Below are 24,077 nucleotides of genomic sequence, written 5' to 3' on the forward strand. Positions count from 1 at the left end.
AGTTGCTCGAACCAAACAGAAACCTCCAGATAACCTGGAAACAACACTACACGCTGCGTAGTAGCTTGATTAGTTTACGAGAATTGATGTGGAATGTTATTAGCCGATTAGTTCTTAGCGGTAAATCTAAATGTAGCCAATCAGCGGCGTAAAACGTTTTGGCGTCAATTCAAAATATCCGGCCGATGCCGCAGAAATAAACCGTGCCCCCCGGACTAGTGGGCGACGCGGTAGTTGCAATAGTCGGGGCAATTGTTTTTCCATAGTTAACGAGCGTGGCGAGGCGCGTTGACAAATAAAACAGTCGCAAATAACTGGCCCGAAATGTCATCCTTTGTATAATCGTGGACGTGGACGTCAATTAAAATAATTTTTATATTACGGACAAAGATGTCTAGTATTTGTTTAAAACCGCACATTTTCACAGTTGCTTGATACACATCGGTGTTACGATTTTGCATCATCCACAGTAACAGGTTAGTCACGCTCGACGTTCTGGATGATACAAAACATTTACCAGGCCTATAAATTAATTTCAAAAGATCTATAAGAGATAGTGTTAGCGTGTATTAAATCGCATCGGGTTAATTTGTAACCAAATTCATGTTGAAGCCTCACTTTTCAGAATGTGTCTTTTCGTCGAAGTGTAAACAAAAAATGTTTTCAGTGCTTTGAAAATGCCTGGAATTCGTACCGAGCTAATCGAAATTACGGGGAGTTTCACATTTTACTTAAATTTAAAGAAAAAGGCGACTGAAGGTCATCGAATGCTGTGCGAAGCTGATGGCAATCATACTCCATCGATTTCACCGTGTGAATACTAGTTTTGACGTTTTAAAAGTGGAGATTTTGATAAGACAAGCGTTTGAAGGCATTACCCGACGATAATCCGCGTAAAACGCAAAAGAATATGTAAAATTGTTGGGAGCAACACAAGAAACCGTTTCTTCTATACTATTCGAAATCGAAATTCAAGCCAAGAGACACTGTGTTGTGCGTACTTTTCTTACCGATTATTAAAAGAAAAAATTGGCAACATACTTTATTTACCCTAAAACTTATTAATTGTAAAGATAGACGGGTATAGACGATTAGTGACGAAAACCTTCACATTATCAAAAGTGGCATCAATTGTGCATTCCTTTGGCCGATTATTTGAATATTATGTACTAATGAAGACTGTCTGATCGCTGTTCGAACACTTAAATTGTTAGGATTGTGCGTCAAGATGCGTGAAAATTACTGGTTTAACCGTTCTTCTTCCCACCTAATTAGTGATTATTTCTAGGAAGGGAAAGATCTATCCAATGATGATTTTCTCGTTTCTGTGAAAAATGTACACCAAATAATTCTGTGAAATTCACTTTTCTACGGGTTATTCATATTTTTCAATCGAATTGACTCACTTCTCAAAATATATTGATTTATTTACACCATCGGATATGTTTTAAGGGGATGCAATGTTAACGTATTCGTCTGGCTCTTGGCGTCGTCTGCCCTCTCCTTATCTCAAGTGTTGTGCGGTTCCACATATGTCTGGTGTCCCACCTAATTTTTCACACTCTAGCACACACTAACTTATCCGAATATTTCGCAAAACCCGTGAAATCATATTTGGAAACATTAAAATGGGAAGTGCTACCTTACTGCTTCTGATTACCACTTGTTCCGACGTATGAGCCGTGTCCTGTCTGAGCAGCGCTTCATTTCTGATGAAGATACCAAAAAATGAATCGACAATTAGATAGTCTCAAAAGATACGTCGTTCTTTCGAGGTGTAATCCCTAAATTGCTTGAAAGATGGGAGAGAGTAACGTGTATCGATGGGCGATACTTTGAATAAAATACATTGTATCGATTTTTCGCGACAAAAAAAATTCTTTAAAACTAATTTATAGGCCTAATAACTGAATGTGTAGAACCGCTTCTATTAGAATCGCCGTGCCGTATCCTAGGGACCAGCATTGATAGAGTTCTTGTTTAGGTGACATCTATGTCTGACGAATTCCGCCGAGCCTACAAGAGCAATGACACGCCTTCGTTGGATATCGATCTTTCGCCTCCCGACCTAATAGGACTGACTGAGATCCTCACCGACTACCACCGCGAGTCTTTGTGCCGACATCTGCCGGCCAGGGCGGAAGGATACGCTTGGACGCTGGTGTTCAGCACCAGCCAGCATGGCTTCAGCTTGAACAGCATGTACAGGAAGATGTCCAAGTTGGAATCGCCAATCCTGTTAGTTATAGAAGACACGGACAATAACGTAAGTTCCTTTTAACTATTTTTGTGTGTCTTCTTTTCTAGGACGCCAACTACACGAGTTATGTCGTCCTGCGTTTACTTGCCGTTTTTGTGCAGTTACGATTAAACTCGAAATATATCAGTGCTGATATCGATAGATGGCTTCTGGGAAAAGAACAAAAAGTCAGTGAACAGGAAATTTATTAAAAAATCTAGCAAAAAATATAATTATAAAAATTAGTTCAAATACAAGAAATACAATTATATTTTATTGTGTGTGAACTTCTTAAAACAAGTAAACAAAGGGCTGGCTGCTCTTTACAGGCTGTTTTTTCTCGGCTTTTTTTTCTTGGATACATATAACAGGTCAATTGAAAAGTGCCCGGCCTACCATAGTAAAACACATTTTTTTGGCAAAATTAGTTTTTTTATTCAACATAATTCCCTTCAAGGGTGATACACTGATTATAGCGACCCTCCAACTTTTGATTGATACCATTTTTGTAGTACGATTTATCCATTGCTTCAAAATAGGCCTCAGTTTCGGCGATCACCTCTTCATTTGACGAAAATGTCTTCCCAGTGAACATTCTTTTGAGATCTGAGAACAGGCAATAGTCGCTGGTGGCCAGATCTGGAGAATATGGTGGATGCGAAAGCAATTCGAAGCGCAATTCATGGATTTTTGACACGGTGCATTATCTTGGTGAAACAGCACTTTCTTTTTTTTTTCAAATGCGCCCCTTTTTCGACGATTTCGTCCTTCAAACGGTCCAATAACGCTATATAATAGTTGATGATCCTTCCTTTTTCAAGGTAGTCAATGAAAATTATTCCATGCGCATCCCAAAATACAGACGCCATAACCTTGCCAGCCGACTCTTGCGTTTTCCCACGCTTTGGAGCGGGTTCATCGTGTGCAGTTCACTCGGATGACTCAACTGGACTTCGGAGTGAAATGATGGAGCCATGTTTCATCTATTGTCACATATCCACGCAAGAACTTGGGTTTATTACGCTTGATCATCTTCAAACACTGCAGTCACACATCAGTTAAAAACAATGATAAGTCACGCGCACACATTCTTAAGCTAGCTAACTTGGGCTGTTTCTTCCAAGGAAAACGATGTTTCGTTTTTTATTTCCGCACATACACTGGATACACGACAGTTTTGAGACTGAAGATACATTATAATTAAATATTAGTGATTATAATTAAGTCACAAAAATGCTGAAAGTACTCTATGTCAGCAACATAAAAATGGCGTCTTAAACAAACTGAAACAAACAACGCGTTATAGAAATCCAAATCCAACCAAATGCCATTGTAGGGCAATTCAAACGAACCAATCAAAAAAAGTGGCCTCAGTGGTGTGACCACGCAAAACGTTTAAGTTACACCTCTATATAATACTCTATGGATACTTTATAGAAGCGACAGCTTCCGCGAAGTGATTTCTGTTACAGTTACATGAGATAATTCGTAAGACCTTTGAAAATAACACATACATTTTTAATGCTTTTTTATGATAACTATGTTAGAAGTAGAGTTTTTAATAATGTAATGTGATTAAATCTAATTATCATTTTAGGCCAACGTGTTAAAAAGACTTTTTCATTCAACAGGTATTTGGTGCTCTAACGTCTTGCGCCCTACACGTATCGGACCATTTCTACGGCACAGGTGAATCGTTGCTGTTCCGGTTCACGCCGCACTTTCAGGTCTACAACTGGACCGGCGAGAATCTGTACTTCATCAAGGGGAACAATGAGTCGCTGAGCATCGGGGCTGGCGACGGCAAATTCGGACTGTGGCTCGACGGGGACCTCTACCTAGGCCGGTCCGAGTCCTGCAAGACCTACGCCAACGAGCCGCTGACGCCCAAGATCGATTTCGTGGTGAAAACGTTGGAATGTTGGGCGTTCATATCCAATTAGGGACTAGTTTAAGATAACAAAGAGCTTTAAATGTGTATTTTCTACAATAACCATTGACGACGGACACTAGCGGACAAAGCAAACAAAGACCGCTAACACAAAAAAAATAGAACATGCTTAGTAGTACTAACACTACTGCATTGCCGTTAAGAGTTGGTAAAAACCTAGTAGACGATGAAATATTTATTTTTAAGATATATACAAATATATATTTAGTTACCATTTTACTCGAAAACTTAATATTCATTTATCAGCTTCGAAATTCCAATCACTATTTACACTGCTACAACGAATCTTTACCCAAGAGTAAATCAACCAAAAGCTGGCATAACTCCCATAATAGGAAAACGTACACGGAAATTGTTTCGCTTGTTTCGTTGTAGTTGATTAATTAATTCTAACCGATCATATATTGAGAGAGTTTAGATCTGTGTTCTAGACTAGGATACTAAAAGTACATACGCATTAGCTACAGTAGATAGTGAAAAGGCGCGACTAAGAGGATATCTGTTTCAGAAGGTAAGGCGCGACATATTCGATTGATAAAACACACGCTAGTGAAGAGGGATTCTAACTGTTTGGTGTATTTTATTTAAAGGATAATGTATACCGACAATAATGATCGTGTAGTTGACGTTGCCTTGCAGCACCGGCCGAGTTAGTCCGTTTGTTTCGTTCTTAGTTGTGTAGATGATAGATGTTGGCCATCGCTCCGGCTTGTTTAAATGTGTCTTTCTGTCAATTAGGAACGTAGTGAACCTGCCATATCACGATTTGTCAATTTTATCGTATAGGCTTAAAGAAGTTTTTCGTTGGTAACAGTGGACTAATGTTAAGGGGAATACTTAGAAATAATTAGGGAGGTTTCAACTAAAAAGCACTGGAAGTGTCCTATATAGGTCGACGAACTATAGTTCTAGCTTTAATTTTTGAGAAATGCACAATTGGTTGTATTCTATTTTTTACGATGATTGTACTCCTTTAACTTCGGAACGATTTGATTTCATACACAGAGGAAAAATTGTTTAGGTACAAGAAAATCAAGCTATTTTTTTTATATTGATTTCTTAATGTCATCACGAACGAAACATAAAAAAGTATGTTTTTCTTTCAACAAAGAAAGCTATACAATGAACGACATCCTACTCATACACATATTCTACTGTATTTAAGGAAACGACGGTACGAACAGAGATGAAGGTGATATTAAATAGATACAATGTGGATCAAATGAAATTTAACTTAGTATAAGAACTACAGATTTTTACTCAGTCCGTGTTTTTGTTTTGTTGTTATCATCGATACTGATCGTTTCGGTTGGGAATCGATATTATTTCGAGCACATTATTAGATTTTTACCTAAGGAGCAGCGTAGACAAACAAAAAATATATATATATCAATAATCGATTCTATTTTTAATTATTGTAAAAGCTAGACATATATAGCATAAATATATTTTGGCGAATTCATCATTTGTGATTTAGTAATGGATAATCTGATGCATTGAGATATTTGTTATTCTAATAGTTAGCATTGTGATAAGAATCCACTATAATTAAAATAAATAACTGTCAGGATACGACTATTTGTTAGTTTGTAGACCTCATTAATTTCCAATAAGTTTTATTTACCATTTATGTATTATATAAACGTTCGTTAGAAATCTACTGTAAAAAGAGAACATGTAAATAAGAATGGATTGAAATAAAACAATTGTATTTTAAATGTTTGTGCTTTAATACTACCCCCTAGATAAGAATCAAAGCTAATCGTGAACAGTCTGTTAGTTTTTTGTTACCGTCACATATTATTCCATATGTTACTTAGATTTTATTCCTTCTGTATGCACATAGCACAATTCTATCTCTATTACACGCCCTACATTTATGTAGCCTCCTTTGAAATAAATAAAATAATTACTTTCAATAAAAAGGCAAGCAAGCCTCGATTGTCTAAACTAGCTTATGTACCACTGAGATTTAGAAACTGAATTTTGGAACATTAAGGTTGCCAAATTAGATGGAAATATGAGCCATTATAGTCCTAGTTGAACATTTGAATATTCATATGAATTTTTATTTTTAGAGTTGATTACGATTATGCTTATTGTGCCGCTAAGATTCGGCATATTTTATTGACACCACGAAGAGTCTAGGTTGTCGTATTTTCTAAATCTGTGTTTATTACCCTCCTTCCTCCATTAGAATTAAGTCTTATTTTATTCACTGCCTCTGTAAGAACAATGACAGTTTATATGCTCTTTCCAAATAATTTAAGTTTCAAAAAACACTATGAATATTACTATGACAACATCAAAACAGCCGTGAGCATAGTCTACTGGATTTGCCTACATGCCTAAAAGGAGAACTGATAAATGACAATACAATTTCTTCAAATACCCCTAGATGTCATGTGGTGCATTCAAATTTGGGGACATTGATGTTTTTGAAAACATCAGCCTAATGTTATTGGATGAAAGTGAGTTGAAACCATAGAGTAATACTCTGGTTGAAACATATCAGCTCAAAGTGTACAATCAACTATGTATTATTCAATTTCGAACACCGGAACTTAGTAAAATTTAGATAGGAATTAACTAATAAAGGTTTGTACATAAAATACCTAAAGTGGACGGGTAAAGGATTGTCTGCTTCATAAAGTAGAAATCACATCATGTAACCGCGACGCTGCCAATTTGTCAAATTTGGCGTATTTTTTCTTAAATGTAGTCTCGTACGAAAGATGATGACTTAAGGTGCACATAGTGAAAGCCTCTGCTTATTTCAAGACTGGTGTCGATCCAGCAAATAATTCACTTATTTATTTATGACGTCCACTACCCATGCCTTTAGCTCTTTCCGGATCCCAACGACTATTTGAACTTCAGTAACATTTTCAACTAAGAAATCGTATGATCGAAGAAATTTCTATCAAAATAAAACAAAACGACAATTTAACCTTTATTATTTTGTTATAGTTTTGATAATAAATACATCACATACAGACATCCATCTCTAGATAAAAAGCTGAAACGAATCTATATAGAATTCTTCATAATGAAAATCGCTGTATACAATATAGAAGGAACCAAAACGTAATAGACCTTCGAAGGTTTCAAAGTCGAAGAGCTGTTCCTAAACGATCTAATTATTTACCAATTAAATAAGATATTTTGATAAGTGAAGATATGAGGCGTGTTACTTAATAATTTATTATTGATTCTACATCTACATAGATAACTTTATAAAACACTTAATATATTAAGATCTTTATTTAATAACCCAGAATTAGTCTGATCTATATTTTCCTATGCGTTCTTATACTATAAGTGAAAAAAAAAACAAAAGCTTTCAGTATAATTAAAAATGGATTTCGTTTATTTTGTTTTGGAGTCATGGAACTAATCTCACAGCTACGTCCAACCAGCTATAGTAGCATCGATATCGTTGGTAGTTTTGTAATATTCTTCTGTTCAAACCTAGTTTTTAAACAAACTAAAAAGAACATCATGAAAAAGAAAAATAAATCCCTGATTCGTAAAAATCATGATTCTTTTTTTTTATCAGATACAAGATAAATACTTTGCTCCATTTTTTAAATTGATATTGACCAGCAAAAAAAGAGCTTTAAAAATCATGGTCAACAAAAATCATCAATAACCGAAATATTGTCACTATGGTGAATTTATATTATTATTTCAAAGGATAGTTGACATACATTTTCAATCAATGTTGTTATTAATCACTTAATTTTTCTGAAAAAAGCCTAATTACTAAAAACTATTACTTTCATACATACAATGTTCCTTGATTCCAATTAATATGTATGTTAAGATGTCTTAACTGTTAACTGCAATATTATTTATGCCTCATTAAGGTAAAATTTTCAGTTACATCAACACTAAATGAAACTAACAATGAGATATAGATAATATTGCCAAATGTTTTAATATTTAATATACTTAACGACTAAAGGAATCAGAAATAAACATGAGTTTTTTTTTATATAATGTTCATAAAAATAAAAGTTGTTTAATGAAATTAATTACTCTGTAATAATGGTAGACAACTAGCAGGCACAATTGTCTCTGTTAGTTTGTTGGTCATTCGAGAGGTTATTACGGCCTGGCTGAGAAGGCTTATGTTGAACGCCTGATTCAGCTGCATTCAAGTCTAACCGGCCATCCTGAATGCTCTGATATATCTTTTTGGCTGTTTCCAGAAAAGCTTCCTCAACATTATCACCTCTGAAATAAAATTATTTAATAACACATTTCCTTCACTTATCTACTTGTGTATTATTATCCTTACGTTTTAGCACTAGCTTCAACGAATAACAAGCCATTTTCTTCTGCAAATTTGCTGGCTTCTTCATAAGTAACATCACGTTGGCCCTCTAAATCACATTTATTTCCGATTAGGAAAATAACAGTGCTTGAATTAGTTAAGTTTCTTGTATCTGTCAACCAACTACTAAGATGATTGTATGTGGATCTTCTGGTTATGTCATAAACCATGAGAGCTCCAGCAGCTCCTCTATAGTATGATCTGGTAACTGCCCGAAATCTCTCTTGTCCAGCTGTGTCCCAAATCTGTAATTTTACCTTTTGCCCAGACACCTCAATAATTCGCGTACCAAATTCTACACCTATGGTGTGGGGACAATCAGCCATAACTAGAAGAAATAATTAGTTTTAATTACGACAATTAAGCATACTGAGAATTTATTTACTTACACTTCTTTTCAGTAAATTGATGAAGTAAACATGACTTCCCAACTCCCATATCACCAATAATGATATATTTGAAGATATAAGAATAATTGTAGGGTCCGGTGGACATTTTTATCTAAAACGCATAACTATAACAATAGCGAACCAAAGACAAACAAAATGCACCAAAAACAACAGCAAACGGCAATAAAAATAAACAACCAAATCATACACACCTTACAATATATGAACGTTTCGAAACTGTATTAAATTATCATTAACTGGAGAATACTCTATAAATCTGAACAAGTTTCAACAAACTCAAACAGTGAAATAGAAGTGGGCGATCATCACAATAAAAATGGGAAACGTCAAAATACAGCCGATATTTGTCATCATAAAGTCTAGTGACTTTTTTGATGAATCATTTTGCCAACCGTAGCAGTGTTGCCAATTAGATTAATATAAACAATAATGGAATGTGTTTCTGTATAGTAGGAAACAATAACACAAAAGGTCATCCGGAAAGCTTATTTATTAAATCTAAGAGATGTTTTCAGTTTAATTCAGACAGAAAATAATATAAAAATAAAGTATTATTCCACATAAATTCTGCAACATGCAAAATTTTTGTTTTACAATAAAAAAGGAAAAATTAACTGTTATTTACCGTTGATAAATTGGCTCTTTTCGGAAGTCGTATAGCATATTAATACTAATTATACAGTTTTGTCACATTTGATTTTTCTAATATACGATACAAAAATGTAGTATAAAGCTAGTGAAAAATTTTTTTAGTGACTTAAGCATTGTAAATGTCTATATACAATAGGTATATATATAAATAGATATAGACAAGGTGATTCAAACAACCGTTTAGAACGTATTCTGTTGGTGACACATTTCAGATTTTTTTACAATGTCAACTATTTTATTTTGTATAGCCTATAACTAACTAAACGGCTTTGAATTTTATGAATACATTTTTTTGTAAATTGAAGGCATTCCTTAATATAATTCATATTTTCTAATTAATTCTACATAATAATATTGTGTAAAATATAACTATGTAATTTATATAAAAAAATTGTATACGCCATAGGATATGTACTATCACCAATCTGCATAACAAAAAAAATAATATTAAATAAGCCTGAAGAAATTAGCATCTCTAATTCTAGAGTCTACAGCGCTTTTGAGTAGTATTTTAAATTTCATACAAAATATATACCATATATAAAGCTATACAAAATAAAACCAGATTATGAAATATATATAAGAGATACTTACAAAATATTGAACAGAAATATATTAGTACCTTAAATATCATCAGTAAATGAGACTGATCTTGTTGAATCAACCACCCTGTAAATATGCCACATGGTTTATGGAATTTCATCATATACAATAAATCCTTTACCATATGGCCAAATGAGATTTTAAAAATTATTATTTAAAAAAAATACTTTGGTAAATCCTATGTAGTCAAAAATATTGTCCCATTTATTACTTAATAACTTTTCGTTTATGACAGAATAGCCACACTCCTGCGAGCAGCTATTCCTCCATTTGTTATATTGTCCAAACTAGACCATTTCTTCAGGCCATTCTTTATAGCTTCTGCTGTAAACTTATCCTCCATCACCCGCGACATGGCCTCTAGTTTCTGGGCGCGATCCTTGCTGAGTGGTTCACTGGGGAATGTTAGATCATTGGCTTCGGCTAGGGTACGCAAATCAAAATAATATTTTGCATAAACACTTGAGGGAACATTGATGTTAAACTGGAGGAGCTCGAGGAATTGACGCTCCAATTCATTCATATCCTCTACAGAGATGTCTTTAAGTATCTGGCAATAGTCTACATTCCAAACTGCTTGGTCATCCCAAACTTTGGAAGCTAACAGTATTGCACCTAAATAAAATCAAAATGTCAGCAAACATCAGCAGATTAAAAATCTAATTTATAAAACTGAAATATTTCTAATATCCTTACCTAAAACTATCCTTTTCCAATTTGATGGTTGTATATCAAGTTCAGCATAAGTTAAAAGTCTTTCTAGATACACTAATGTTATAATGGCACACTCTGCTGTTAATTGAGCAGCATTAAACAAAGTCCTCACAAATTTATAAATTTGTTTGTGTTCAGGATTGTGCTTATCATAGTCCTCACTAACCCCATCCCTTGTTAGGGGGTGAGACTTTTCATCAAATATATCAATTTCCCTTTGAGAATCGCGATTCTTTATGTGATAATATATAGCTAAGGCAACACATTTGACAGTGTTCTTCAGATTTGGTTGAGAGACAGTACTATCATCTAAATATATTGTTGAACAGGAACTGCTTTTCTTTAAAGGTCTCAGATCTGCTATTTGATGTTGGCTTCTTCTTCGAATCATGCCATTTTCTATAGCTGTTTTTGAGCGTTCTATAAAGATGGTTTTGGCCATTGGATCTTGAGAGGGGTCAGCTTCACCATCATCACCACCTCTCTCACTAATATGCTGTAAATTAGAAACACTAACCTCCCCTTCAGGTAGAGTTTCATCGATAGGATTGATCACTCTATGGCTAGCTTGGGGGCTAGAGAATGAGCAACAGCTAGCTTTATTACCCATCGTACTTAATTGGTACTGACTAACTAACTTCAACAGATCCTGATTTTGTAAATACAGGGATTGTTGATTTTTCACGCATTTTTATTTTATAACTGCGATTAATCCAATATTAGGCCATAAAAGATTATAGAAGGAAAAAATCGTTATCTTATCTCATGTACCTTCACAATAATAGAGATATTAAAGATTAACGGAGAAAATACCGCACACCCATTTACAATTTGGACTGACTTTTGCTTGCTTCACATATAAATCCAGCAACCTCTCCATTATAGAAAGATCAAATAGTGGTCACATTTTTTCCGCACTTTCATCCGATCCATTAAATTTGTTTCTTACGGATATTTTCTTATTAAACTGTTATTCTTATAATCGTTCATGTATGACAAAAATTAAACTGTCAAAATTCTATTTGTATTAAACAGTGTTGCCAATGTATTAAAAGTCATTGGGACAAATTAATATATACTTTCAATGTGTAATTGATTATTTCAAATCGTTTAATAACAGAAAGTGATATTTAAAATGTGAAATAACTATAGTGTTAATTGGCATAATAACCTACATATTAATTGGTATTATTGCCTATATTTAAGTTGGTTCTACTGACATTGATTGAACTTACAAATAATAATTGCTATTAATAAATAATAAGGAGTCAGAGAATAATTAAAAACCTATAAAATTTGAATTCATTGTATTTTATCGACACTTCATATAAACGTTGTGACAAAGTGACTAATAGGTAAAAAGTCATTATGACAATCATGCCAATGGCAAAAATTAAATATGTCCTTGAGTAGAGTACTATTCAATCCACAATATATTTCCTGTTTATATCAGGCTCGGTTATGAAATGGCGGATGGCGTATTATTGTTAATAATATCGGTGGACATTTGTTGTGAATAGCAAAGATTGTGGTTACAATTGTGTTCGATGCCTCCGAGCTCCCAAAGACATTTATCGTTTCTTGCGTTCATCTCAGTCATATAAACAATTAATATGGGGTGAATGTATTTACATACTTGTAAAATCTTTGTGTGGTAAAATATCAAAACAAGGTGCACTGGAAGGATTATACGGAGGTGATTAATGTACCTCGGGCGTTTACGTGATGGAAATAGACGTCACTCCTGATGCTAACACAGAGATTCATTCAACTCCATTATGTCAATCAGAAGAAGAAAAGTACCAAAATCATTCTGCATCTTCCGTGGTGTATGCGTCGAATGCCGCTAACGTATGTCCCATAGGTAATAACACAGCCCCCCTTTCGAACATAAGCAATAAAAAATCTGTTAAGCATGCACTTCGACAACAAGCTAGACGCAGAAAGAAAAACACAACCCTGACATCAGGTGTCACATCTAGTACAGTACCGCGTATAATAGTTAAACCTTTACCTTCAGAGGGGACTGAAGAAGTGACCATAGTGCCTCCAATTTCCACAAAAACACCGACTATGAGGGAAGTTTTAGCATCCATTCCTGGCTTTAATATGAAGCCGAGGAAAAGAACCAATAAGAAACTGTCTACAGCAGCTCAGTTGGAACAAACAAAAGAAGGTTGTATAGACTTGGAAACACCTGATTCTATTTTAGTAAATACTAATTTAAGGCTCCTTTTAAACAAAGGCACTTTTGCCTCTTTACCACTTTTATATCAAAACAAATTGGTGCAGCTGTTGCCGTTGGTAGATCAGCAACTGATCAGTAACTCTTCAGATCCAAACTGTATAGAGATTAGCTCTGGGTTGAATAACGAATTTTTCGCCAGGGCTTGCCTGGAGTGGCAGGACCGTTTGGCAGAGGGCGAGTTCACGCCAGAGAACCAACAGAAACTGAAACTGGAAGCCGACAAGGAGAGAAGCAAGCTGGACCCATGGAAGTTGAAACACTTCGAACCGATATGGGGAGATCGATCAGGTGATGCGAGCGCCACGACGAGCACTAATTCTTTGAGTTCTAGACCCCCCATCAAAACAACAATCAAATTGAGACCGTCAACGACATCGGCGACTAACAAGAGTAAAAGCTCTCCCCCGCCTCCCATCAAAAGGATCAGAACAGTGGGGGCGATGACCAGATCTTGTACGATATTGAAAGAAGAGATATCCAAACCGACCGAGAACAAATCCCCGATTCCCGATCTGCTTCCCATTAAGCAGATCAAGAGCAAAGTACAACTCGAGGAAATTCATCATAAGTCTGAGGAAGTGTTCATTCCAGAAACAGTGAAGGTTGATTTAGAGGAAGAAGTGAAAGAGTCTTATACTAGTGATACTCATAATATAGACATACATGACAATTGTATAGTTAACATAAGTGATACAATATTAGAAAATAATGCCGAGACAATCATTATATGTAGAGATGATATTGTCAATGATACGGAAAAGAGACAGAGGTCGCCTAGTTCAGATAGAGACGGCAGTAGTACCAAGCGAAGTAAATCAATGAGTCCCTTGGCGTTGTCACCAGAGCCCATGGACACTTTGGACGCATCCGAACTTAAAGATCCTCTAGATATAACATCAGAGGTGGCGAGTGATGATGAGAAAGTCAGTGAACAGACATCCGAGAGCGCAGAACATCCAGATGACATGTACGATAAGGACAGAATTATAGACGAAAACAGCAGTAGTTCTTGTAGCGTTACCGCTCATAACTTAGAGGAGATGTCCAGTAGCGAAGCTATCGAAACCGTGGACTCGTTACAACTGCACATAAATTTCACAGAAGAGATTCATCAAGCAGATGAGACGTCCTCGTCCGCATCGGCAACCAGTAGCAATACCGACATTAAATCGGAAAGGGAATCGGAGGTGTCGCAGGATCAGGAGGAGACGATGACGTCGGCTCCTGATGTGAGCGAGATTTTGCCCGTAGAAACTGAGCCGAACTTGGATAATCTCAACCTGCAAGAATCCAGCGCTTCGTCCAGCATGGAAGAGACGAAACAGAACTATACCGAATCGCCCGATACCGAGGACGCTCCTCTCGAAACCAACGAGGACACGACCGAGAAGATCGAGCAGGAACTGCAGGAGACGTTCGAGATGCTGCCCAACACGCTGATATTGCAGCAGGAATCGCTGGTGATGCAGAAACCAGACGAGTTTAGGGTCGAGACCGTCACGGAGGTTTCCGCGGAAAAACTAGAAGCCAGTGTCGAGGAAGCAGACTTGGTTATCAGTTTCGACAGTGCCAAAATTATTCACGATGACGATGCGAACGAGGACCGCTTCATTGACGCGGAGAACTACGTTCTGGAGTCTGGGCAGATCTCTGTCACCACCACTGAAAAGCCGGATAAGAAACCCGAAGTAGACATCCAAGCCACGTTGTTTGGTGAAGGCGTGTCTAATGGTAAGATGATCAATTATTTGGCTCATAATAAAATTCCTTGTGTCTTGTTATTGTTGATTTTTTATTTATTTGTTGCGAAGTACCTTAGGCTTGTTAATGAAGTCAAATTAGTCTACAGACAAAATCATTTTCTTAATAATAATTGCAAATATAAAAGACGTTTTTCGATAAACTACGATAAAAAAGGAGATCCAAATTATTCCAATGAAGTTATTTAATGTGGAATTTGATTTTTATTTGGGCTCATTAATGAGACATATTTAAAAAGGTATTTTATTTCCCAAACCGCTAAAGTATCGAGAATTAATTGGTAAATAAAACATTGAATAAACGAAAATTGGGAAGTAATGGTAGTCGTCACTGGTCAAGTTAAATAGTACCATTTAAAATTATTTAGCTAGAGACTAAACTGGTCAGTTTATGATTTATTATTTCAGTTCTTTCTGTAACGATTTACTACATCACCCGCAGAAACCTTTAATCTAGTAGTGTTAAATTAAAAGATAAATCATAAAAAATTTAAAATATATATTGTCAAAGTTTTATAAGCTTTATAATCATTTGTACGATTTTTTTAAATATATACGTAAATTTTCCAGAAGACCTATCAAATATTTCTACGAATATAAAAAATAAGGATGTTTTACCCTACGAAAACATTTTCACTGTTTTAGATATCGTTCCATACGAGTATTGTCAGCATAGCTCTTTGCTATCACAGTTATTAGTTGTTTCTTTAGTCACAACATATTACATTTCAAAAATACTGCCTGTACGTCTCGACCGAGACCGTTTCGTTATTGTGTTTTTGCTTTCTAAACGATCGTCAATACATTTTCAGTGACCGAGGAATGCTGCTGGGGATTGGTGGACTCTAGCACCGAGAAGTTGCTCCAGGTACCGCCTCTGCATAATTTGGAAACTCCGGTTAATGTACCCGTCACAATTACCAATGATATAAACACAACCGATCACGTCCAGGTATGTATATTAATATAATATTGTCAAATTAATTCGGTCGGATGTCTCAAACCGTTTTTAATACACAATTTTAACTGTTTTTAATACCCTACCGCCAGATATTTCACTATTACACTAATATATTAATTCGACACTACTGTCAAAAAGAACACACTAGATCTTTTGAATACAAGGCGTTTGAATACTAGATTAGCCATATCTTTACTTACCCGTCCGATTAGTATTTGTTTGGATCTCAGAAATAATCCTAAAGGTGAAAAACTGTAATCAAAATATGGATTGTGTTATGTATGGATTAATGTTTGAAATCTATTTGAATAAATTCGTTTTCAAAAATATGAAAAAGGACAGAATTATTATTCAGTTTTTCCCATTAGGGGTTCAAGATCTACTCAGTGGGCAATAAGATTTTCTCATGATAATTATTATATAGTCCTTCCAATAAAACAGCCAATACACATCATCAACACCATCAAACGTATTGCCAAATTCAGTTTATAAAAACGTAAAATCGTTTAAACTTGGGGCATTTTTGTTTCTCATTTTACTAATTAGCCTTACCTTAGTTAAAAAGATACAGAATGAAGTCTGATGCGTCCGAACATGTAAGCAAATCGGTCGACACCGTTGCTATCTGTCAATGTAAATATAATGAAACAACTCTAACCTATGAACTATTGTAGCTGTTTAATTAACGGTAGTTTAACTCCTTCAATAAATATGCATTAGATGCACTATAATGTTAAAATAAACTATATAACGTTATTTTTGTTTCATTATTTTATTTACATTAGTATTTTGTCAGAGTCAAAACAAACCAAAAAGTTACATTTGGCGCGGCAACGTTGCATTATAAATTTTGATGAAAGCATTGGCTGTTTTATTGGAAGGATTATATACATAACGTGTTGAAAATTACTTCAGTAAGTAATCCTCTGTAGTAATATCTTATTCCAAATCTCTGAAGTCTATATATTCACTAATATTTCTGTTAACACTCACTTCTACCTGAATAGCAAGCCCATTGGTATGCACTGAGGTTCTTTGGTGGTTTGAACAGTTTACATTTTTGAAGCTTATACTCGTTATCGATTTAGATGGATATAGCACTATAGCGCGCAGCTTTCTTTTGAAACCGTTGAATAACGGCTATAGTAGATTTGTTAGTAGTGCCCCTTAATTGGATCCCGTAGGTCCAAGTAGGTATAAGTATTGATTTGTACACCTATTTATGACTGACAAACATCGATACTATCATTGAGTCCTTGTGATATGCTAAGATTTTCTTGTCGTCTGTATATATTGCCATATTACTGATTTTTGTGGTGGGTAGATCAATCTACAGGAGATTGTTCAGAATGGTATCCTATTTTTAACAACTCAGCATTTAAAAACAGTAATAATAAGATATGTGTTGTATAAAAATATAATGTAAATATACAGTATATCTGGTTTTAATTGAGGTATTCATTAAAGTTTTTTTTATATTTTAGAAAAAATACTATTTTATAAATGTTAAGAGGGCTATAGATGCTTATTTGTTCTATTTGTTATTTTATCATGTTTTTGGTTTAGGTTATACCGATGCAAGAGGAATTGGAGGTGCGACTAGAAGAAGGAACATTTCCTGTGCCTAACGACTGGCCGTACGATGTAAAAATGGACTCCGAGATGGTAGCTGCTGCTCTGGGATCCACTCACAGCGAAGACGGGAAGCTACCGGACAAAGAACCAGCCGTCTATCCGGAGTACAGCCAGGGCAATCAGGTTAAACTGGAACTGGAGGTGACGCTAACGCCGGAAATTGCCAGTCCGGATACCTTGATCACCAGTACCGTGACGACAAACAATAACGAGGCCAATCTGACCGTGAGTTCGACGACGGCCAAAACAGTGACCACGGTGATACCTCCCACGACAATAGTGTGTTTGCCGTCAGTGGTAACGTCGGCGCCTGTAAGAAACTCCGCTCTGAGCGAGACCTCGCAGTGCACGCCGCCCGTCGCTAGACCTGGGAATGTTCAAAGCTCCAGCGCGCTACCATATTTAGCGTTGAGCACTAGCCAACCTATACGAGCCGTACCGACACACAGCAAGACCAAACCAAAGAATAATACAATAGGTAAAGGTAATGGGTATAAAATATTGGCTTTTATTATTAAATTTTTCTGATATCTTTCAATATATCATTAGAATGCAATGATTACACAATTTCAGTTATTTATCACTAGTTCAATATTAAAGCATAAGCATTAAAATTAGAATAAAAGTCTTTTCATACATAACTTTTTTCCAGATCATCAGCTACTTTGTTTAGCCTAAATTGCTAATGTAAACGTCAATTTATTATTTACAGCAAGTAATAGGAATCGTGGGAACAACAAACCGCCTGGTGCCGTAAACTTAGAGCGGAGTTATCAGATTTGTCAGGCCGTCATACAGAATAGTCCCAACAGAGATCAACTCAGATGTCAGTTGAAACCACCACCTAGTCTTTTAGCTTCGGCAGCGGTGAATAACGTCAAGAAGAACGATAATAGGCAAACCCAATATAGTTCGGTCACTTCCTCTAGGGGAAATAAGACTTTTACACCTCCTCTACCCTCATCTGGAAATTTCCAAATTGGCAGTAAGTTTGACGGAATGAATATTAAATACAATTATTAACTGGACCTGTTTCAGACAACAATGGTATAAAAAATATCGGACAGAAAGTTCGGCCGGGGGTACCATTCCACCATCAGCGACAGCCTAGTCCGCCCGTGGTAGTGAGACATGTATTCACGACGTCTGGTCAGGGGATACCTGTTACTATGGCCGTTTTACCACAGGGATCTGCTCTAAGTCCAGAAGTGAGTGAGTAGAATTTTTATTATTACGTTAAAAGGTGTCAAAAACGTAATTTTTTAAAAATGTATCGTTCAATTTATTTAAAGCAAATATTATTGGATTATTTGGCTCTGGGGTGTTTTAACAGACCTCAAAAGGAAACATTTCAATCATATTGAGAAAGTTTAGCAAGAACCCTGTTTTCGTAAACGTTTTTGGCAGTTCACCATTCCAGGATCTAGTTTTCATTTCATTATTCTAACAGTCTGTGCTTAGTATCATAGCAACATTAATGCCGCTGATATACTTCTTATTGGACCTTTTCAGTTCTTCTTGGACTTCTACATGGAGAGAAAACAATGTTGTAAATGAAAAACAAATTATTTTTTCTCTTTGCGAAAATTACCACACAAGGACGAGTTTGTTTTTTTAAGTGAATATTATAAAAAATATATATAATGAAAGAAGTCAAGTCGATACATAATGGTGAAAAGGATTATGAATTGGATGGGAATTACTTACTAAATCGTCTGTCTGGTTTTGGATATATGGGATACTGATTCCATCATCGGATCCAACTGATGACTATACACACGACATACAAGAATTATACTCTTCTTGATTCTTGACTTCCATTCTTGATAAATTTTCTTTCTTCTTAATTCCGATTAAATCTTAACTATTTTTTAATTCATATTCATCGTTTATTGTTGTCTTTTTCTGTTATTCTCTGATGGTGACTGAGAAGGAAAGGCTCTTCCAGCTAGGAACTTTTCAGGTGGATATAATACGTGCTTTACAGTTTCTTTAAGAAATTCTCGAAAATTCTAGTGTCTCGGGCCTTCTTGAAGTTTATGCTTATAGCCATAAGGGGTGCTTTACCAGGTCTAACTTCTGGTACGCTTCGTCTAGTCCCGGTACCCGAACCCCCATTATCCGGAACACTCGACACCGAGCCGATGATACATCCTTTTTGCTAGCTACGTGTTTTCTACTTGCTCGGTGCCTTTCTTATCTTGGCCTAACTTCACCAGACATTCGATACAATGTGATATTTTATATTGTTTCAAGTCATAATTCTTGTCCCATATCACAAATATTACAAAAACAGTTAAATGGTCTAATAGATTAGACCTCTAAACTATAAAATAAAAAACATAATTTTCGTAAACTTAAAATTAAATGATTTTCTTAAATATAAATAAATGTAATTAAGTCGCAAAACACACATTACACAACGAAAGCTATCGAAACATTTCCATGCAGTAGTAGTTTTTGATAGATCATGTTATGTACGATCTACAAAACAATTTTTCACGCGTTTTTCATTACTTTTGTGCATATTCAAACGCAAACAACTTTTCAACTACCACGCACTAATTTCGATGTTTATGTATCTAAAGTAATGCTCAAAATGTCATATTTCAAGTGATGCCATCTATCGGGAAAACAAAAACTATAATATATATGTTATAATCAAATTTATTGAATTATTTGTCTCCTATCGTGAAATGGACTTTTGTAAAATTACAGCAACCATAGACAAATTGAATTAGAATCAATGTGCTATATTAACGGCTAAAACACCGAGGTCATTGTTATTAATTACAAGTTATAATGAAGTTGTAAAGTATCAGAATTTCACTAAATTCACTAAATTTGGGAAATCAATGCTTCTTATTTGGACAACGTATGTCATATGGACACTTTTACTTACATAATTATTGTCTGTCATCACACAGAAATGACACATGAAGTTATTTAAATTCACTAAGACAAAATTTTTATTATTTATTTATTTATTTATTACATTGTTACTAGTCGTTGCTGCCTAATCTATAATTTGTCTATAAAATATCTTAAAATTAGGTATGTATCTTGAATTTCCCGTAGACCCTATCTTTGCCTCGGGTGTAATAATGTTTATGTATAAATACTGCTGTTTTTCTATTAAGTGCACCTCACTACACTACACTATAAAAGATCAAATGATTTGATTTTTTTGAGTCTGTGTCCTGTTCTGGTGTTATTCAAGAGTTATATTACTTCGATATTGACATGAGAATGGAGTCTGCCCTCATGTCTCCTTGCGATTCTCTTGATTTTCTGAGTGACAGTCGGTATCTGAAGGCCTCGATGTAAGTAGTCGGTCCTGTAGGAGCTGGGTGCTGCTACAATACTTCTCAGGACTTTGTTCTGGAAGGCAATAATTATACGGCTATATTTCCGATTTTGTATCAAATATGAACTTTAAAATTGAAAGTAACAATTTGTTGAACTACAGCTTCTCTTATGTTAATGTTTTGATACAATTTAATGTCACTAAATGAACGTTAACTTGCAGATGGTTGAAGGACAAAACGCAGTTGGCCCCGTCGGTCAGTATATCCTCGTGCAACGAGCCGGACTCGTCGACCAAAACATACCGCGCTCGTCTTCAGCTCCCCCTTCGCAACAGCAAATAGGCAACGCGGTAACCACCGGCGGAGCATCCCAGATCATAGGCAATCGCGGTCGCCCGGCTAGCGTCGAAGCCGACCACCCCAACCTGCAGCAGAGCCAGCCGAGCGACTTCATCGTGCAGTGTCCGAATCCGGGTACGCAAGCCGTCACCAGACGGCAGCGGCTGCCCCCAGGTGTGGTCTACGGCGACGTCAGCATCGACAGTCACATGAACAACTACACGATCATCGGCGAGAACGTGATCGGCGAACATCCGGCCACGGTGATGCCGCAGAGCCAGGTGGTTATGCAACAGCAGAAACACGACTCGTGCGCGTGCAGCCTGAAGGCGATGGTCGTATGCAAGAAGTGCGGCGCGTTCTGTCACGACGACTGCATAGGGCCTAATAAACTGTGCCGGACATGTTTCATCAGGTAGGTTAAGGATTGATCGGTCTCGTTTGTTGGCTGGTGTCGTTCCTATCAACACTCATCCAATGACTCTGTTGTTATAACTTTATAATATATAGTCTATTTTTTAATATAGACTATAAGGCGTCCGCTGTATATTAAACATAGACAAAAACACCTACGTTAAAATTTTTAATTTCGAACCTTTTAAAACACTGAAACCAATCGGTCATGATAACCTGTCTTGTTATTTATATCTTTGATTGTGGAACAATTAATGGCCTTTATACATCGATTTTTCTAACACAAATGGACAAAATGATCACGTTTTAACCACGATAATAGATATATATTTATTATTATACAGAGATTTTATTTACCCCTAATGTTCATGTTACACAATCGTGTCCCGATATGATTTAAAAGCGTTTGTGCGATTCACCTGCTAATGAAATTAAATCTTCATGTAAAATTGTAAATAATTTGCTCAATTATTTTTAAACGAATGCTAATAAATATCAAATAGTACACATTTCATGAAATATATGAATCTCTTTTCGAGTTCCTTTTTAATGACTTAAAATTATCATCGACTTAAAGGTTTGCATTATTATTATACATTTTATTTTTATTCATATATGTATATTTTGGGATTTCTTATCTACTCTGTTCAGTCTTCGTTTCTATCTGAATCAGGCGTTGTTAAAACTACTCGATCAATCTTAATTGTTCTGACTACGTTACGTAAATTTGGCGAGAAATGTTCCTTAGCTTAATTTTTGTGTTGTGTTGATTTGTGTTTTCTTTTTTTTTCATCTCGGATTTTGTGTGATGCATATTAAGCTTTAAAAGAGGTATAATTGCCAAGAACCTAAGAATGAGCATGAAATCATTTTCCCCCAGGAACATATAATAAAAAAAAATGTTAAAGGACTTTAAACAAATTTAAATATTCATTTCGAAAAATACTTGGTTTCTTTCTAAAAATATCTAATATTCAGAAAAACTTAAATATTTTGATTGTAAATCTTATAGCAGCTATAACAAATACAGATATAGAAGTAAACTTTTTACATTATTATAGACTGATTTAATAGATAGGTAACGTGTTATTTTTATATATATTTCTAAAATATTCCTATTCCTTTGTCTATTATAAGTTTGTCCACCAAAACGAACTATAAAAATATATTTATATTATATATATACCGTTCACAAACTGATAAGTCACGTTTTAAAACCAGTGTTAAAATATATTAGAGATAAGGTGTACATAGTAAGATAATAGCTTTTAAAATGAAATGATATTTTTGATGATGCTTGCCAACAAGTGGGACTTTAATGCTGTGGTATATTATCTAGGTTTAAGGCAAATCAACAGAAGTAAGACTTTGTCGTAGTGATTTTTAATAGATTAATGATGATGGTACACTTTAAAAAGTAATATTAATAGAAGGGAAATGAGGAGGTGTATAAATAAAAATAGAAACAATATATGACATTATTAGTATTCAAATTCAGTGCGTATTCATAAATAAGCTTGCTTCTTGGAAATTTAAAGTTGTCAAGAAATATTTTATGCCATATTTTATAAGCCATTACCATAATATTTACGATACCATGTAAAACATGTGTTGTCAGCAAACCTTTATATTTCAATTGGACCTTTTCGATGTAACCTAATGGCTTATGAAACGGTCACAATGTACATACAATTTATGAATTCAAACAAAATGGATTTTTCTATTGATACTGTATTCATTTTTATAGTAAATAGAACTAAGGTTAATCTTTTGGATCTTCAAAGCTTTATTTCAGTTTCTTTTATTAAAATCATCAAAAAATTGTATATATATTGGCACGCTTTAGCGACACCGGAAATGGATTTTAAGCTACAAAATATCATGTTAGAACACCTAAAGATTGTTTGACAACAATAAATTCGCTTCCTTTATATTATTATTTATTATATTGTTTCTTTATTTGATTCCAAATACTCGAGTGGCTATGACTGTATTGTAGTATTTTCGTTTTTTTTTTATATAAGTCTTCCAAGCACTTCACATGTCATTTGCTAATAAGCTTTTTTTATTTGATAAATATTCTACCTCAGGTCAAACTGATTTATGTTTTAAAGAAGACTAGTGCAATAATTCCCTCATTTTCATTCATTTTCTCTCACCACGCCCATAACCATCATAGAAGATCAAGTAACAAAATGCTGTTTAGCTTTTCTCTTAGATATTTTTTGAAAATTATTAGATTTAAGATGTGTATAATTATTTTTCATATAAATCTCAATAGGTATTAAGGTTTCGTGTACAGTTTTTTTTACGATTTAGGTTATTTAATTTTTTTCATTTACAATGTACATAAACAGCGATATTCTGCATTTATTTAAGAAATACATTATAAATGTGATAAGCAGCTGTTTTATTTATTTCCTATTTTAATATCAATTACAAAATCTTATAGAAGGACGTATATTTTTGTTTTGATTCTATATCAGCTGCTCAAGATGGTCAAAT

General features: G+C 35.0%; 4 protein-coding genes and 1 long non-coding RNA gene across 34 annotated transcripts in view; 2 read left to right on the plus strand and 3 right to left on the minus strand.

The window, feature by feature from the left end:
• Positions 1–5,908, plus strand: part of mtd (TLD domain-containing protein mustard) — a 141,346-nt gene extending 135,438 nt beyond the window's left edge. For all 26 annotated transcript variants that reach the window (XM_076414847.1, XM_076414867.1, XM_076414866.1 and 23 more), the window contains 2 exons: positions 1,985–2,266; positions 3,871–5,908. In XM_076414847.1, the coding sequence (XP_076270962.1) occupies positions 1,985–2,266; positions 3,871–4,182 (594 nt within the window). In that variant the 3' untranslated portion in view covers positions 4,183–5,908. The remainder of the gene's footprint in view (positions 1–1,984; positions 2,267–3,870) is intronic.
• LOC143202918 (uncharacterized) overlaps positions 1–24,077 on the minus strand; it is a 196,216-nt gene that overhangs the window by 124,490 nt on the left and 47,649 nt on the right. The gene's annotated exons all lie outside the window — the stretch shown is intronic.
• Rab14 (RAS oncogene family member Rab14) lies at positions 7,131–9,285 on the minus strand. Its single transcript, XM_076414911.1, has 4 exons — positions 9,131–9,285; positions 8,919–9,030; positions 8,494–8,857; positions 7,131–8,429 (listed from the first exon to the last, which is right to left on the minus strand). The coding sequence occupies exons 2-4, from the start codon at positions 9,022–9,024 to the stop codon at positions 8,252–8,254; spliced, it is 648 nt and encodes a 215-aa protein (XP_076271026.1). The 5' UTR covers positions 9,025–9,030; positions 9,131–9,285; the 3' UTR covers positions 7,131–8,251.
• On the minus strand, positions 9,412–11,943 carry CycY (Cyclin Y). 2 transcript variants are annotated; one of them, XR_013007245.1, is made up of 3 exons: positions 10,890–11,936; positions 10,315–10,808; positions 9,412–10,259 (listed from the first exon to the last, which is right to left on the minus strand). XR_013007245.1 is itself a non-coding variant. In XM_076414896.1 (2 exons), the coding sequence occupies exons 1-2, from the start codon at positions 11,515–11,517 to the stop codon at positions 10,420–10,422; spliced, it is 1,017 nt and encodes a 338-aa protein (XP_076271011.1). In that variant the 5' UTR covers positions 11,518–11,943; the 3' UTR covers positions 9,412–10,419. The 2 variants fall into 2 exon arrangements, 1 of the variants encoding a protein (XP_076271011.1); XM_076414896.1 differs by having other exon boundaries at positions 9,412–10,808; positions 10,890–11,943.
• On the plus strand, positions 12,110–23,973 carry Asx (transcriptional regulator additional sex combs). Of its 4 annotated transcripts, none has more exons than XM_076414836.1 (6): positions 12,110–14,886; positions 15,728–15,867; positions 17,443–17,995; positions 18,224–18,496; positions 18,550–18,723; positions 21,041–23,973. In XM_076414836.1, the coding sequence occupies exons 1-6, from the start codon at positions 12,633–12,635 to the stop codon at positions 21,046–21,048; spliced, it is 3,402 nt and encodes a 1,133-aa protein (XP_076270951.1). In that variant the 5' UTR covers positions 12,110–12,632; the 3' UTR covers positions 21,049–23,973. The 4 variants fall into 4 exon arrangements, with proteins under 4 accessions (XP_076270951.1, XP_076270949.1, XP_076270952.1 ...); XM_076414834.1 differs by having other exon boundaries at positions 18,550–18,719; XM_076414837.1 differs by having other exon boundaries at positions 17,443–17,989.

Source organism: Rhynchophorus ferrugineus, unplaced genomic scaffold (assembly GCF_030347505.1).
Source record: "Rhynchophorus ferrugineus isolate W39M unplaced genomic scaffold, kcgeb_rfMv2 rfM9, whole genome shotgun sequence".
Classification (NCBI taxonomy): domain Eukaryota; kingdom Metazoa; phylum Arthropoda; class Insecta; order Coleoptera; family Curculionidae; genus Rhynchophorus; species Rhynchophorus ferrugineus.

Coding starts and splice junctions, on each gene's coding strand:
- Rab14 (XM_076414911.1), bottom strand. CDS start 9,024: ATGTCCACCGGACCCTACAATTATTCTTATATCTTCAAATATATCATT. Junction 8,858..8,918: donor TCAATTTACTGAAAAGAAGT/GTAAGTAAATAA, acceptor TATTTCTTCTAG/TTATGGCTGATTGTCCCCAC. Junction 8,430..8,493: donor GTTGAAGCTAGTGCTAAAAC/GTAAGGATAATA, acceptor ATTTTATTTCAG/AGGTGATAATGTTGAGGAAG.
- CycY (XM_076414896.1), bottom strand. CDS start 11,517: ATGGGTAATAAAGCTAGCTGTTGCTCATTCTCTAGCCCCCAAGCTAGC. Junction 10,809..10,889: donor TTGGAAAAGGATAGTTTTAG/GTAAGGATATTA, acceptor GATTTTATTTAG/GTGCAATACTGTTAGCTTCC.
- Asx (XM_076414834.1), top strand. CDS start 12,633: ATGGAAATAGACGTCACTCCTGATGCTAACACAGAGATTCATTCAACT. Junction 14,887..15,727: donor TGGTGAAGGCGTGTCTAATG/GTAAGATGATCA, acceptor ATACATTTTCAG/TGACCGAGGAATGCTGCTGG. Junction 15,868..17,442: donor ACACAACCGATCACGTCCAG/GTATGTATATTA, acceptor TTTTTGGTTTAG/GTTATACCGATGCAAGAGGA.